The sequence below is a fragment of the Oxyura jamaicensis genome, chromosome 28 (genome assembly GCF_011077185.1).
Source record: "Oxyura jamaicensis isolate SHBP4307 breed ruddy duck chromosome 28, BPBGC_Ojam_1.0, whole genome shotgun sequence".
NCBI classification, from domain to species: Eukaryota; Metazoa; Chordata; class Aves; order Anseriformes; family Anatidae; genus Oxyura; species Oxyura jamaicensis.
The window spans coordinates 142,550-157,718 of record NC_048920.1 but is presented as its reverse complement, the minus strand read 5'-3'; the positions used below and the strand labels follow the sequence as shown (position 1 = coordinate 157,718).

Sequence of the window (15,169 nt, the reverse complement as noted above, 5' to 3'; positions counted from 1 at the left end):
TAAGCCTGGGATACCATTGGCTGAATAAATGTATGTACAGGTGTCTGACCGGTACTGGGGGGCAATAGTAATTTATGGGAAACTGATGCTTTTGCATGTTGACACAATAAGTGGTGAGTTCAAACGATCTCCTTGTCTCCCCATTGTCATACAAAAAATAAGGTTATTGTGCTCATAAATGCAGGAGGCCACACTCATTGGAGCTTATAACGTTCTGGTGCAGTGCTGTTCGGTATTCATGGTCTAGACAAAAACAGGACTCCCCTTTAAAAAATAATAAAATAGTATTAATACGGATGATGACAGAGTGACAGGATGAATCTGCATTTGGGCTTTCAAGCTCTGAAGCCCGTTAAATGACTAGCACTGAGGTTTGTTTTATGTTTTCATTATCAGAGCGCTTTGAGGCACTACTTTTTTCTTTTCTCTGTTTTGGTCGTTGTGGTAAAAGACAAGGAAGTATTTCTCACCACAGTGTACTTAACCACAGAAGATTTCAGTTTCCAGTTTTTTCCCCCATTGTGGTGTAGCTTTCTGTCTGAGATGGAGACGGGTTTGCTGTGTGCTAACGGTGTTAGAAATTAACATTATTTATTATTAACTAGGCTGACAAAAAATCTGTCAGTTCTTGGAGATGGGGAGAGTTTATTTTAAACACGCTGCTTCTATTTGAGTGCTGGCTGCTTCTATTTGAGCATATTTATTTGTTTGCCTTTTAGCCTGGCACTATAAATGTGAGTAACTGAGGACGCACTTGCGAGTAGTGACTGCGTGGTGCTGCGCAAGGTCCTGGCCACCCGCTTGGTCCCCTCGTGTGAGGCGAGTGCCTGGTGGCTCCTTTGGGAAGTGCGGGGGCTCTGCTGGGGGTTCATACCTGGAGATGGAAAGGCTTCGTCCCTTACCGGGGGGGAAGGCACTAGTTCTTGTTCCCAGTGACTTGCTCGGCTTTCTGAGTTACACGCACTGCATAGCAATAGAAAACTGTGCAGGACTGAACAAAGCTCTCCGCAGATGCGCCAGTGGTGTTGGTTGCAGTGCGCAGGACTCCAGTGGCACCCGGGATGAGGCTGCGCGCCCCTGCCCAGAAGTACTGGGTGCTGTGTTCAGTGCAAGTTGCAGGCACTGCCCGTAACGCCAGCTGAGGTGGGGATGTAGCGAGCCTGTATGAGGGCACGATCCCTTGCTCCAATGGTGTTTCCCCTTATACTTAAGGAACCCTTCATCCGATGACGTACCTTATACGTACCACATCATAAAGTTCCTGCTGTTCCTACGAGCTGTCGGCCTTCAGAAGTTAAACGAGGCTCCTCTGTGGCTGTACCCACAGGAGCGGGGGGACTTGCCTGGTGGGCTGCAGGAAGCAGGCGTAATAGGCGCTGGCACTGGCGCCCGCTCTGCCCTCCACCTGCTCTCCTGGCCCAGCTCTTCCAGGGCGTGAAACACCGGCGAGAAGCCCGCAGCCACACCAGGCAGTCTGCTGGCAGCTTGGGGCAGGGCAGCTGCAAGCCAAGCAGCATCCTTCCTTGTTCTCTCAGTCGCTGCACTTAACTCTGCAATGTTCAAAGGCTGCAAGCGGCCTCGGAGGTTTCTGTGGCAGAATATTGCCCCCAGCTTTCTGTCTTGCAGTGGCGAGGGTTATTGTTTCAGTCCTGAAGAGCAAACGCTATGTTTCGTTGTATGGTAGTGTGAGCTACTTGGCAGATGCATCAACTCAATTGTTCATGTCAGTTGGGCAAGCAAGTCACTTCTTGGGTTCTGTTCTCCTTTGGAGTTGACTTTCCTGTTGTGTTCAGTTCCTTTCCGCAGAAAGGTGCGTAATCCGCATGGCAGAGAGCAGCGGGTGCCAAATGGCAGTGAAAGGCAGCAAAGAAGGCTGGTTGCTGCCAGCCCGGCATTTCCCAGCTTGGGAGCACATCTGGGGCTGCAGCATCTTGCTGGTATCTGGGAACAGGTCAGGTGTGACGGGCACCGGCCTCCTGACGCAGGCCCTGGGGGAGTGGCTGTAATGTGAGATTTGGAATAAGTACCCGAGGTGCTTTTGGAGGCTGCCGTAAAGGACGAGACGTCTTGACGTCTGCCTTCCGTGCTCCTAGGTTTGTAGTGGGGATGAGCAGGGCCATCCAGGATGTCTTCTGGTGCTCCAAAAGTCCCTAGAAAAGTGCCTGGATGGGCAGTGGGTGCTCGGGTACAGCAGTTGGGACTTTGAGGTGAGATGGGATGTAAGCTTGCTGTCTTCTGTAGCAAACCTTGCTTGCAACGGCTATTAATTCTCTCACTTGCGTCCTGTAGGCACTGGGGAGAGTGGAAAAAGCACGTTCATTAAGCAAATGCGTATAATTCATGGCTCAGGCTACTCTGAAGAGGACAAAAAGGGTTTTACCAAGCTGGTGTATCAAAACATCTTCACTGCCATGCAGTCCATGATCAGGGCCATGGAAACCCTGAAGATTCTGTACAAATATGAACAGAACAAGGTAAGTTTCTCACAATTTTTGCATGTGCTTTTAGATAGTGGGAATTCTGGGTTTTGACATGTGAGTTCCTGTTTGTTTGTGCCCTTCTGCGCTGCAGTCTCAACCTCACTGAATTCTTCCTCCCCTTTTTTTGGTGTGTGTGCTGAAGGACAGCTTTTTATATTTTGCTGATACCTGACTCCATTTACTAGGTTGTGTTGAGGGATAAAGCAACTTTCTGCTTGGGGGAAAGAGTCATTTTTTTGTCCGAATTAAGTTCTCCTTGGGATGGTTTGCATATAGTGGGTGGTGGGAGCAAGGAACATGAGGTAGGAAGATGGGCTCTGTTTACTTATTTAAAGGATTCAGTATTTGTAGATGTGCTGGGTTTTCACTATGTGAATTGCTAGTTGCACCTGAACTGGAAGTTAACAATATATGCTGGACCCGAAAGACACGTTCTTTTTAAGTTATCTCTGTTACTGTAAGCTATCAGTTTTTCTGATAAGCGTTGACCAAAGGTCCTAAATTTCTTGAGGAGTTTTGGTCTCAGCTTCAGCTTGAATCACATTTCTGTGGTTTGGCTTGCCAGCCTTGGGTCCAGGGATAATTTTTTCAGCTAAATCTGGTCTAAATTATTTTAGTTATTTGCAGGGGGGTGTTGAGGGTGCACAAAGAGATTAGGTTTTTGGTGTTTTGTTTCTTTAATGCCTCGTGTCCTAATATTTTTAAGTGGAATCATGTTTTATCTGTTCTGTCACACAGCAAGGAGCTGGTTTTTATTAACTGTTCATAGGGACTGGGTGTCACACCAGGAGTCCTCAAGTCTGAAAACCTTTTCTGACTTTAGAGAGGCTCTGCAGTATTAGTGCTGAGAGTAGGCAGGGTGCAAGGAAGCTTGCCTCACTTGTGCTTTCCCTGAGGCATGGCAGAGGCACTTTGATGACTACAGTCTGTCACGTTTCACTTACGATAAGTGCAGAGTTTGGCTTTGTTTTTTATTTTTTCTAGTATAGGCAGAAGCCCTTTCCTCTTGCAAGTGTACCAAAGATTTCAGAAAGCAACCTTGCATGGATAGTAACTTCACGGATGCAATGGCAGCTGTGATGACTGTAGTCCTTCCTTTGCTTATAGATTGTAGAGTGGCCGTTTTTATTTTCTCTTTCAGAAGGGACTGTGGCTGAAGTATGCTAAAACAATGCCTCTGTTTCTATTCAAATGCATTAAAAAATAATAATAATAACAAGAAACCCAGGATAACAGCCTGTTGTCCAAATGTAGTTTAGCCTCCTCAGAAGTTGGACAGTCAGGGGTTCTTTGCAGTGGATGTTCTGCCATGGAAGCTGTTTCAAAACACAGAGATCTAATGGTGTGCACCATCTTGATAGGTGAAGCCTGCTGCCATTTCGCAGTTGATTCTATGAAGGAGCCTGTGATTCTTTGGTGGAACTTTGCTGACATCTGCTATAAAAACAAATACACCCCCACAACCTTATTGAAGTCTAATTTCTCCATTTAATATCAGTTCTAGGAAAACTGGAGCTGTGATGTCTCAGATGTATAGTTTACCTTGTATAGTTTACCATTGTTCCTCTGGTCTTTGCAGCCAGTGCGTGGATCCTTGAAGTTGTAATACAGGGACTTAGTTCATCTGAGAGTTCTTTTGCTTTGGTTTTTGCTTTTCAATCTTCAGGCCAATGCAGTCCTGATCAGGGAAGTGGATGTAGAAAAGGTCATGACATTTGAGCAGCCCTACGTAAGTGCAATTAAAACACTGTGGAATGACCCTGGAATACAAGAGTGTTATGACAGGAGAAGAGAATATCAGCTTTCTGACTCAGCTAAATAGTAAGTACTTAACCACTGGTGGGTACTGGTAGGTGCTAGCGATGCTATAACAAATAAAGACTATCCTTGTTTTTATTTATTTTTTTATTTTGAAGCCTAGAGTTTGTTTCAGAGGATGCGAACGCTGCCGTGGATCCATGACATAGTTACTTTAAAATACATAGTACTTTTTCATTGAGGCATATCAGTCTTGTTATGTGTTTCAAACAAGTTGCATGGTCTCTGCTGGATACATATATTGGGATAAAAATCATAAGCATTTGATAGAAGCAGTTTGCCTCTATCAGCCAGAAGTATCCGTAGGAAAAGTTATGATGAAAGAATAGTGGTAACAGGTAACAAACTTGTTTGAATCTGGCTCCAGAAAGGCACAGAGCTTTGCAGGAGGTGGGGGAGGCTATGATTGTCTTGGGACAGGTTTAGATCTGGAAATTCTTTACCACTAGTGACTTCTCACATGGGTTTGAGGTGTTCTGGTGGGTGATAAAGGCAGTTGTTCACACGTCTGCTTCTAGGTACACATGAGGCTAGAATCCCTACCTCATGCCATCTTTGTAGTCCCTGGCTCATAGGCAGCAGAAGTGTTGTAACTTGTGGGTTTGTTATTGACAAAATCTAGGTAGAGATCTGTAAGATTTTACCTGCAAAATTCTACCTGTGCCTTGTAACATAAATTCTTCAATAACAGAAAGCCTTAGGTGAAACTTGATTCTGAAACATAAGCATCCACTATACTTAAACCTTTTCTGTAGTAAAAACTGTTTTCCACACACCTACACAGGGTTGATAAAGTTGTTCTTAATGTACCTGTTTATCCTCCAAAAGGGTTGGCAGGTGAATTACTGTTCCCCAAAGTTATATTTTGTTATTTTTCACATTGCATTTTGGAAATGGCTCAAGTGACTTTCTTGGTATGCTAGGCAAAGACTTAATGTAACAGTGTTTAAATTTGTGTATTTGTGCTGCAACCTAAGGTAGTCTTTTCTTTTTCCTTTTTTTTTTTATTTTATTTTTTTTTAAAAAAAAAAAATGTGCTTCTTTTAGCTATCTTAGCGACGTGGATCGTATCGCTACTCCAGGATATCTACCAACTCAGCAAGATGTGCTACGTGTTAGAGTTCCTACAACCGGTATCATAGAATACCCCTTTGACCTAGAGAATATTATCTTCAGGTACGGAAGGTGTATTTGTGTTACACTGAACTGAGAGAGGAATTATATAGTTTCAGGAAAGATGAGTTCTGGATTGCTTTAGAGTGTCCTGACGCAGAGTTGAGAGGCTTGAGTGAATCTGTGTGCTCTGATGTTGTGAAGTACCTGCTGAGGGGGACGGTGTAGCATTTATTTTAGCTTAAGTTGATGTTTTGGCTTGGAGCTTTTCCTTACCAAAAAACAGAATGTGACTTTTTAGAGCACAACTAACCATTTAGCAGGAATCTGTGTCCTTCCTGGGAAGGATTATCTTGCTGGCACCTGAGGCTGAAGTGGTGCCTTGTAAGGCAGCTGAGAGAACTGTCGGTAGCTTAAGTCAGCGAGTGGCTGGGGTGGTGGTGGTGAGCTTGCTCTTGGTGGTGCTTGACTCAAAATGCTTTGCTCAAGCAACTTTGTTTATTTCTCCTTCAAGTAAAGACTGCTTTTTGTGCAAACTCTCTTGTATGTGATGCCTAGTATCAGCCTTCAGAGATGGTTTTCTGTGCCCTCAGAATAGGGCACCAAAACTTGCTGCCTATGCTGCTGCAGCAATATATGGTTATTTGGAGGCTTAAGCCAGGAAGTGAGCATGGTATACAAGGGCACAATGACATGCTTTTCTATTGCAAAGCATTTTTTTTTCCTGCTTCTCTACTACTCCCTTCCTTTGTCTACCGCAGTAGTGATAATACAAGGGAGGAATAAAGAAGCCTTCATCCTGCCCCTTAATCCATTCAATTACAGATTTACAAAAGTTACTTTCCCTGTTTTGGTTTGCTGACCTATGAAACAGGTAAAAGGTTTCAAAATAACTTTAGCATACTGTCCAGGTGGTACTTAGAACTGAGAAGCTGAGGTGTGTAACTGTTACACAGCACATGCTAAGACAAGTTGCATTACTAAAGTATGCTCTGTGAGAAATTCTGAGACAAGCAGATGCTTTAATAGAAGAAAAAAAAATAATTTGCTAATTTGACAGACCAGAGTTTTGAAGGATTTATCTTTTCAGATCCAAGGCTGCTATTTAACAAACCAGAGTAGAGTGCAACTAAAATGGTAACGCTGATATTTGGAATTTGAATATAATATTATGTTATTATATCAAATTGAAGAGATGGACTTATTTCTGGAACAGGATATTTTGTAAACTTCATGGCTTTGTTAGCAAGCGCGTGTTATTACATCCCCGTGCCAGGTTATGAATGGTAAAGGGTGGCATTTGTTGTCATTGTATGCTGGTCCCCTGCACTCAGATAGAAAATTGCAGCTACTTCTGTGACACCACTGTATGTATTTCTCTTCCTTAGAATGGTGGATGTTGGAGGTCAAAGATCGGAACGAAGGAAGTGGATCCATTGCTTTGAAAATGTGACTTCCATCATGTTTTTAGTAGCACTTAGTGAATATGACCAAGTTCTGGTGGAGTCTGATAATGAGGTAAGCCAAAGAGTGGGAGCCCTCCAGGAGGGTGGTGGGAAAGGAGGTCTTTCTGCCTTCTTGGAGGTCAGTACCAAAGTGCTGGATTAGCAAGAATTGTTGGTTTTGGCCTTCAGTTCTTCCTATTGTGAACAGAACATGAGCCTCAATGGATGATGATGCCCCTGAGGGCGGAGAATGCATAGTACCTTCAAATTATCTGTACTTCTCAAATGATACAGAAATACTCTGTGACTGCAGAGTCCTGTGTGTTTTGGAAGGTACTGTGCTATGTGAAGGGATGCTCATAAAATTACCCATTCCTGCTTTCCTCTTTTCCTCACCTGAATTCCTTTGTGCTGTGGCTGCTGTCTTTTTAGATAGTGACTGGTCTATTGGAAGATGCAATACTGAGTTTTATGCCTGCTAAGAGATTAACAAAAATTCCATAAGACGAATGTAGTTATTATTTTCTACTACATAAAACAGGTAGTAGCTCACAAACTACCATGGCCAGGCCTCTCATGTGACTGCACAAAGCGTAAAATGATTTGTAAAAGTCCATTAATATTAACGGCTTGCCAATTAAATGAAACTTGAATCCATTCAGTACTGCATTTGCTCTCTGTTTACCTGCTCAGTTTGATCCAGAATTACTCGGGACCAAAATATTCTGTGTACAGTATCTGAGATGCTAGATCAATGTAGATCTGTCTATGCGTGCAAATAGCAGAAAGGCATCTCGATCCTCAACTGTGAAAACTGCTTGCTCTTTCTTATTTCAGAACCGGATGGAAGAGAGTAAAGCTCTCTTTCGAACCATTATCACTTATCCCTGGTTCCAAAACTCATCTGTTATCCTCTTCCTGAACAAGAAGGATCTGTTGGAAGACAAGATCCTGTACTCCCATCTTGTTGACTATTTCCCAGAGTTTGATGGTGAGTGGCTTTTAAGGAAGAACACTAAATTTAGAAGGAGGAGTGGGGGTGGTTTGGTTGGATTTCTTTTAAAAAGAAACTCAGATCTAGAGATGAGGAAAAACTCCTAATTTCAAAAGGAATACCTACAACAATGAGCAAATGTCACAAAAATGTTCTGATCATACGTAGATAACAGATCTGATCTAATGAACCTCTCCTAGATGATGAATTAAAAATTATTTTTCCATTAATATGTGCTTTAAAGTGTTAAATGATGGAACTTGACTACCTGGATGCTTGTGCATATAACCTATTTTATGAACATGTGATAATTCACTGGCATACTGGGCATCTTAACCTGCTAGCCAAGAGGCAGTTTGAGCCCTTGTTTTGAGAACCTGACTGGTCAAATAACTGTTCACATGTTGGTGCTGAAAAATCTCAGGTAGCATTCAGTTCTTAATAGGGAGCTGTCTGCGGCTGTAGAAAAACAATATCTATGTGAAACAGAAATTACCATCTGAAACAAAATTCCTTAGTCAAAATGACGTTTCCAGCTCTACACGAGTACATTCAAAGTCAGCTGGTAGTACATCTGTGCAGGCTTGAAAATAAATGAACATAGTGGAGAATGAGGTCAGGCATCACGCTTCTTTCCATACTGTCACGTAGTAACTCTGTTGTTATGTACTTCTTAAAATGGTGAAGGAAGAATTGCCATTTTGCAAACAGCCTGCTTCCTTTAAATGACAAATGCAATTGCTTCTTATCAGTTTTCTCGCACTTCTGTAGTCTCATGCCCCCTACTGTCTGAGAGCGCAGGCACTCTGAAATCATCAGTGGTGGAAAGCATGCCTTTTTTACACGGTCTGTGTATGGCTATTGGTCGAATAGCACATATTTCTAATATAATTTAACAGCTGGAGACAAGATAGCAACATTAGGAAGCACCATATACGTTCACCTTTTTCATCTCGGTAATTGCTGTAGCTGTTCCAGGAATGCTGCATGGCTCATGAGTGGGAGGTAGCCCATCAGATCACCTCTCAGAAATGGTCCTTGCCATGGAGAATGTGAGAACACTGTGAAAGGAATATCAGTATGGTGACTCAGAAGAGGTGACTTTTCTGAGGAACTGTAAGCAATATGAAGTAAATAGTGACAAGAATTTCCACTTTTCACCTCCTTTCAGTTGACCAGCCAGACTACAGAGTTGGCTGAAGATAACCTTTGTTTACCTAACATACACTTGTGTCCTTCAGAGCATAAAATCCATTTATATGTTAGGGAGAAATATAGATCCTAACACCAGAGGAGGTAATTGTGTTACGTGTATCAAGTATCTGTCTCTGTTATCTAGCAAAAGCAGCATGAACAGGGTTATACCAAATTCTTTATTTCAAAGTGCAGTCTGAAATAACTCATTGGTCTCTGGCAAAACTCTCAATGTCAGAAAAACGCCTTTTGTAGATTTTGGTCTAGGTAAGTGAAAAGCATAAAATATTTCAGGTTCTAGGACTTTTATACAATAAGTGATCTAAATTTCTTCTTTATAGCCATGGAACCCATAAGAAAAAGTGTACTAGTAGTTATTCTGGTGGTTCACACCAGGGGATGTGCTTAGCACAACTCTGTTAACTATTCTTTGTTTGCTGCAGGCCCACAGAGGGATGCGCAGGCAGCCCGTGAGTTCATTCTCAAGATGTTTGTGGATTTAAATCCAGACAGCGATAAAATCATCTATTCTCACTTCACATGTGCCACAGACACAGAAAACATCCGTTTCGTCTTTGCAGCTGTCAAGGACACCATCCTACAGCTCAACCTGAAGGAATACAACCTGGTTTGACCTGCTCTGTTCTTTGCCCCTAGAGAGGATTCATTGTGAAGAAAAGACAGGAGAGGAAAAAAAAAAAAAAAAAAATTAAACATGACAGGAAACAAGTTTTAATTTTTGATGATGTAATGATTGCAAATTGTCTGATCTGTGGAGTGGCAAGTGCTCAGTGTTATCCTGGAGTCTCATGTCTCTGTCCACAGAGTAGTTGATTTCATACTTTTAACAAATTGCTTTTATTTCACAGTTAACGGGGATATGCCTCATTTCTTCAGCACCTTGCTCACTTCTTAATTTTTGCCAAACAGCTAAGGCAGTCTCATCTCAAGCTTTCCTTTGTTGCTTAGCCACTTTTTTTCCTTTTCATTCCCATGGTATATGTAGAAAAAATAACTTTCCAGCCAAGATTGTGAATTCACTGGACTGTGGGAGTGTGGATTGCTACTGGTCCCTTTGCCTTGTGCTATAGGGTGCCTCTGGTGTAATTTGCTAATCCTGCTTGCTTCCCTCCCACCCTTTCCCTTCCCTTCCCCAGGACACGCTCCATGGTTCACTGTGATGAAATGTTGGGGAAGAACAATTGTTCTCCAACTGTTGTGCAAAAAAAAAAAAAAGGCAAAACAAAAAAAAGCCATCACTTTTCCATTCTTTATATGTTCTAGTTCTGAGCTATCTTTTCTTCAATTATAAAAGGTATGGAGACTGTGATTTTTTTTTTTTTAAATTATTGATGTTCTATATGTAGTTTGCTACATGTTGCTGTATTTTGCTCATGGACTACAAATGATGGACGCTCTTGGAGCAATAGCTGCTGAGCCTGGGGAAGTGCCTGACTGTAATTGTTCTTTTATTTTTATTTTATTTTTTTTCACACACATACACACATCCCCCCACACCACAAGTGCATGTGCACACACGAGGCTCAGTTTGCGGAGAGTAACTCTCCATTCTGTTGAGTAGAGTACATGACATCAAGTGAGCAACTTCTCTATGCAGCAAATGTCAAAAGCACACTGAGTAATAGTGGCAATTAAACATCAGAATTTGGCTGGATTGAAAATCTTAGTTTTGTGCCACCCTCTAGTTTTTTTCTTGCTGCTAGTAGCAAACAAGCCTTGTTTTATTGCATTTTGTGCCAGTGTGTTGAATGGCTTTGTAAGAACTCCTCAGTCCTGTCCAGCTTGCAGATTTTTAGGAAGGACCAGAGCTGGTGGATCACAGACTTCAGGACATAGGTAGAGTTCTTACTTAAAAAGATTGTGGATAGCTCTTGGAGGGAGTGGCAACTTTCTCTTTCCTGTTTATGCATTCCCCCGAGGCACATGCTGCTGTGTTTCTCTTCAGAGAAGTATGGATCCTCTCTGGAGGACTTGCACACATATTTGCTCCAGGGTGCATGTGATAATCAAGTTACAGTAGTCGTGGCTGGAGCATGTGGCTGCTATGGAATCCAGAAAGCCCTACTGTGGTTGCACTTTTGTTTAGCTGGAGAGTAGAGGCAGAGGCAGCAGGGTTTGCTGGTGCGAGTGGAAGGTAGGGTGGAAGTAATTCTGGATTCTAGATGCCAAATAAAACTCCATCCACTAAGCAGAAAGGTGTGGAGCCTTTGCACGTTAGACAGCTTTTCCCAGGCACCAAGGCAAGTGGACAAACATGATGAATAATGCTGGCCTGGATGACAACTGCAGAGGCGAGACAAGGAATGAGTAGGAAACAGATCTGACCCACCTCTGGACATGTGTGTTTTAGCTATCACTAATGCTTCTATTTCAATTCCAGAAAGTAGCGTTGGGTCCAAATTCTCTGGATCAACCTGTTTGCCCCCTTGAAGGTTAGTAGGCTGCCGGTAGATAAAGATTAAATGAACTGCACTGTTGAAGGGGGCTGTTGATATTTTGTCTCTTTTGTAGACAGAGCACTACATCAGTGTTTTGCACATTGTGTAAGAGTAGATCTTTACTGTCCAAGATCCTTAAGATGCTTTGATCTAGAACACTAAAATCTGGAGGGATGTTATTTTGAGTAATTCTAGTTTTAGGCCCTTCTTGTCCAGAATAGCTGAGGGAAGCCTCTGCATGTCTCAGAGCACTACAGAAGAAAGCAAGCTCTGCCAAGTGCGATCAGAGAGCTTAAGTTGGAACAGCAGCCATGGGACCAACAGTTGAAGAGCCAATCTGGCAGAGTGGTGATGCTGAGGGGAATACAGCACCTTTTTAGACTAGCCATGCTCTGGACTCCATTTAACATTTGGGAGAAATGAGAGGGATTCCCGTGTGTCAGACAGTTTTGCATCAATTTTATTGCATTTTTTGTCTTTATGCCAAAATGGTCCATTTTGTAGAGACTGTCCTATAAAGAGGAGTTTATAGTCATCTACGTGTATTCTAAATGCTGTTCATCTGAAGCAGATGGCAGCACCAGTCTCTTCTGCTTCCTTGATCCTCATGTAAATGGTTCACACTACAACTATTGCCAGCAATGGGCCTGGCACTGAGAAATAGAGGCTCTTGGAAATAACTTGCCAGAAGTATTTTCCAAGATGAATGATGGTGGTACTTCCCACTTGAATCAGAAACTTTTTTTGGTTTTGTGTGCTCTTCTTCTTTAAAAGCTGTTGCCCTGGCAGAGGGGGAGGGATCTTTGCTTCTCTGTCTCTTGCAGAGTGGATCTGCAATGTGGTAGAGAACTGCGGGAGGCTGTCAGCACAAGGTTTAGGTGTGTGCTGTACCTCGCTGACCAGGTGCTTGGTGTAGTTGTTGGCCCGGTAACTGACCTGGTGTCATGATGATTACTGCAAAGGGGAAGGACGAATGTTGTGTGATGGCTGACTTCTGAGTTCCCGAAACCTTGCTTTGAATTAGGGGAGGAATGGGTCAGACTTGCACACACAATTTGGAGTTGTCTGTGGTCTGTACTGTGTGAAAGGAGATGCCAGTGCTGGCACATGCTTCTAGCAGGTAGTAGCTTGTGTGCCTCCGGCTTGGCCAGTGAAGCATTCCTGCAGAACTGGTTCACATCTCTGTTGGCTGGCCCTTTGGCAAATGCCTGCCCTAGTGAAAGTGCCAAACCTTAAACCAACTTGCCTATATCATCTTTTCGGAAAGTGAGGCCAGTTAGAACTTTCCATGGGTCAAGGTAACGGATTGACCTCAGACAAGAGGTGGCATTGGGTTCTTTTAGGGGATCTAGAATCTGAGGAAGTGGTCTCTTGGCTAACCTCTGCTCCTTGTGCACTTTTTATTTTTGTTCTGCTGAAGAAACCAATGTACTTTGAACCAGTTTGAAACTTGAAGTCAGTGAGGAGAGGACCATACCATTTCTTTGCACCATTCTGTGTGGATTGGCTACCTGGTGAGCCAGCAGTTCCTTCCTGCTTTGGCGTGTCAGATTGCTCCAGCCCCTCCTCCCCGTCTCCCCTTTTCCTGGAGCTGGATTCTTTGGTCTGTTGTTGCTTCCTAGCAATGTTGGCCTTGTGTTCAACTATGGTTTTTATTCATGTGTTTTATTGTTTTTTTTTTTTTTTTTTTTTTTTTAAAAAAAAAGAGAACACACTCTCACACACACAGAAGAGAAAAAAAAAAAACAAAAACAAAAACAAAAAAACTTCCAGAGTGTGCTGACCATTGTATTGTACTGTACAGAGCCCGGGTTGTTAGAGTCCAGCAGAGATAAAGTGTGTTATCCAGCACCCTTTTTTTTTTTTTTTTTAAGTATGGTTTGTGCCAATGCCCCTTCTTTAGTAGTGCCAGAGACTCTTTACAAGTGCCAATGTGGTGGAAATTATTTGGTTATACTTGTATATTATAGGATCCTGATTTAAGACAATTTAAACATTATCCTATTTAAAAAGATACTATATAAAATGCTGTTTTTAAACCTTGTCATTTGCAATGCATGTATTGTTGTGCGTGTTGGGGTGGGGGAAGGGAAGAGGGTAGGGTAAAGGAGTTTCTGAATACGATGCCCAGTGTCAGGTTCTATTCAGGCTCCAAACTGTCTCATTCCAGTCTAGGAGTGTGATTGTTTCTTGGAATGATCCAACTCTGACTGCTGGGCACCAACCCTTACTACAGAAATATCTGATGGAAATTGATTTTCATATCTTTCTCCTGAAATAAATTCTCTGTTTGAAATTGGAATAAATTTTGTTCCTAAAAGCCGTGGTGATCGTGCATGTATTTCTTCACTCCTCTTCCTCTTCTTCCCCTCTTTCTGTTTGGCTAGACAACTCTGGTGCCCTGCAGGGCATCTCAGCATGAAGCACGCTGACCTCCTAGCTGGCAGTGTTGTCCGTGTTCAGAAAATCAGGACTCCGAGGCACAGAAGCAAAATCTGCTTTGGCAAATACGAAGTATAATATGCATTTTACTATGTAATATACAACATACTGTACAAATAATAGATCTCAGTTTTGGAGAATGTCTGACCAGGGTTTCAAAATATAGAGATGCCATGGTGGCATCTTGACTATATAGGATAAAAATCCTAGTGCAGTGCAATTATGGAGTTGTCAGTGTTTGCTGGTACCTTTTATTGTAGTGTCAGCCCCTTTCAAGCACAGTTCTTAAAGGATATGTATTGCCTATAGGAGAAACTTTGGTGGGATCATACCTGCTTCCAGTTTTTGTTGCTAGAAACAAGGTCTGAAATACGAAACACTGCTTATTTTTCTCCCTTTAAGGGTCGAGAGATGGATGACTGTAAAAGCTTTCACAAAGCGATTTCCTGGGATGGCAATGCTGGAAATTACTTCTCCTTCCCCAGCAGCATTCCACAGAAATTTCAGATTATTTAATCTGGGAGTGGGTGGAAATACATAACTTCCTCTGCGTAAGGTTACCTGGGTTTTCAGGAAGCTGCAAGCAAGGATGTCCTACTCCCTTCTCTGTAACTTAATGCATGGCTGAAGCTGCAGATGCTGGGTAGCCTGAGGTGCTGTGCTTCATCTTTACTGAGGAACACCACACCAGTCTCTCTGGCTGTGATACTGGCAGGCATTTGTGAGTGGTTTCATTTTCTGTTTTCTAATTAAGGTTATGTGTACAAATATCTGAGGGGTGGGAAACAGAAGGATGTAGCTAACCTCTTCTCAGTGGTTTGTGGGGATAGGACAAGGGGCAACGGCTGCAAAATAGAACACAGGAAGTTCCGCACCGACATGCGAAATAACTTCTTCACGGTGAGAGTGACGGAGCACTGGGACAGGCTGCCTAGAGAGGTTGTGGAGTCTCCTTCTCTGGAGATACTCAAGGCCCGTCTGGACGCCTACCTGGGCAGCCTGCTCTGAGGAACCTGCTTTGGCAGGGGGGTTGGACCTGATGATCTTTCGAGGTCCCTTCCGTCCCCTACAGTTCTGTGGTTCTGTGAGTGTACAATGCTTTTCTTGATAGCTCCGTGTTCTTACACCTGGACATCCCCAGCTGATTGTGAGAGGCCTCATGCTGTGGCCTCAGCAGCCTCTGGCCATGCCACGCGTGCGGGTGCGCCATGCTTGCCATGGCTC

At 43.0% G+C, this 15,169-nt stretch overlaps 1 protein-coding gene across 2 annotated transcripts; it reads left to right on the top strand.

Annotated features, from left to right (window-relative positions):
• Positions 1–1,959: 1,959 nt before the first annotated feature.
• Positions 1,960–13,805, top strand: LOC118179114 (guanine nucleotide-binding protein subunit alpha-11). 2 transcript variants are annotated; one of them, XM_035348194.1, is made up of 7 exons: positions 1,960–2,177; positions 2,290–2,474; positions 4,147–4,301; positions 5,346–5,474; positions 6,800–6,929; positions 7,694–7,847; positions 9,488–13,805. In XM_035348194.1, exons 1-7 carry the CDS (start codon positions 2,126–2,128, stop codon positions 9,676–9,678), a joined length of 996 nt encoding a protein of 331 aa, XP_035204085.1. In that variant the 5' UTR covers positions 1,960–2,125; the 3' UTR covers positions 9,679–13,805. The 2 variants fall into 2 exon arrangements, with proteins under 2 accessions (XP_035204085.1, XP_035204086.1); XM_035348195.1 differs by having other exon boundaries at positions 2,152–2,185.
• The last annotated feature ends 1,364 nt before the right edge of the window (positions 13,806–15,169 follow it).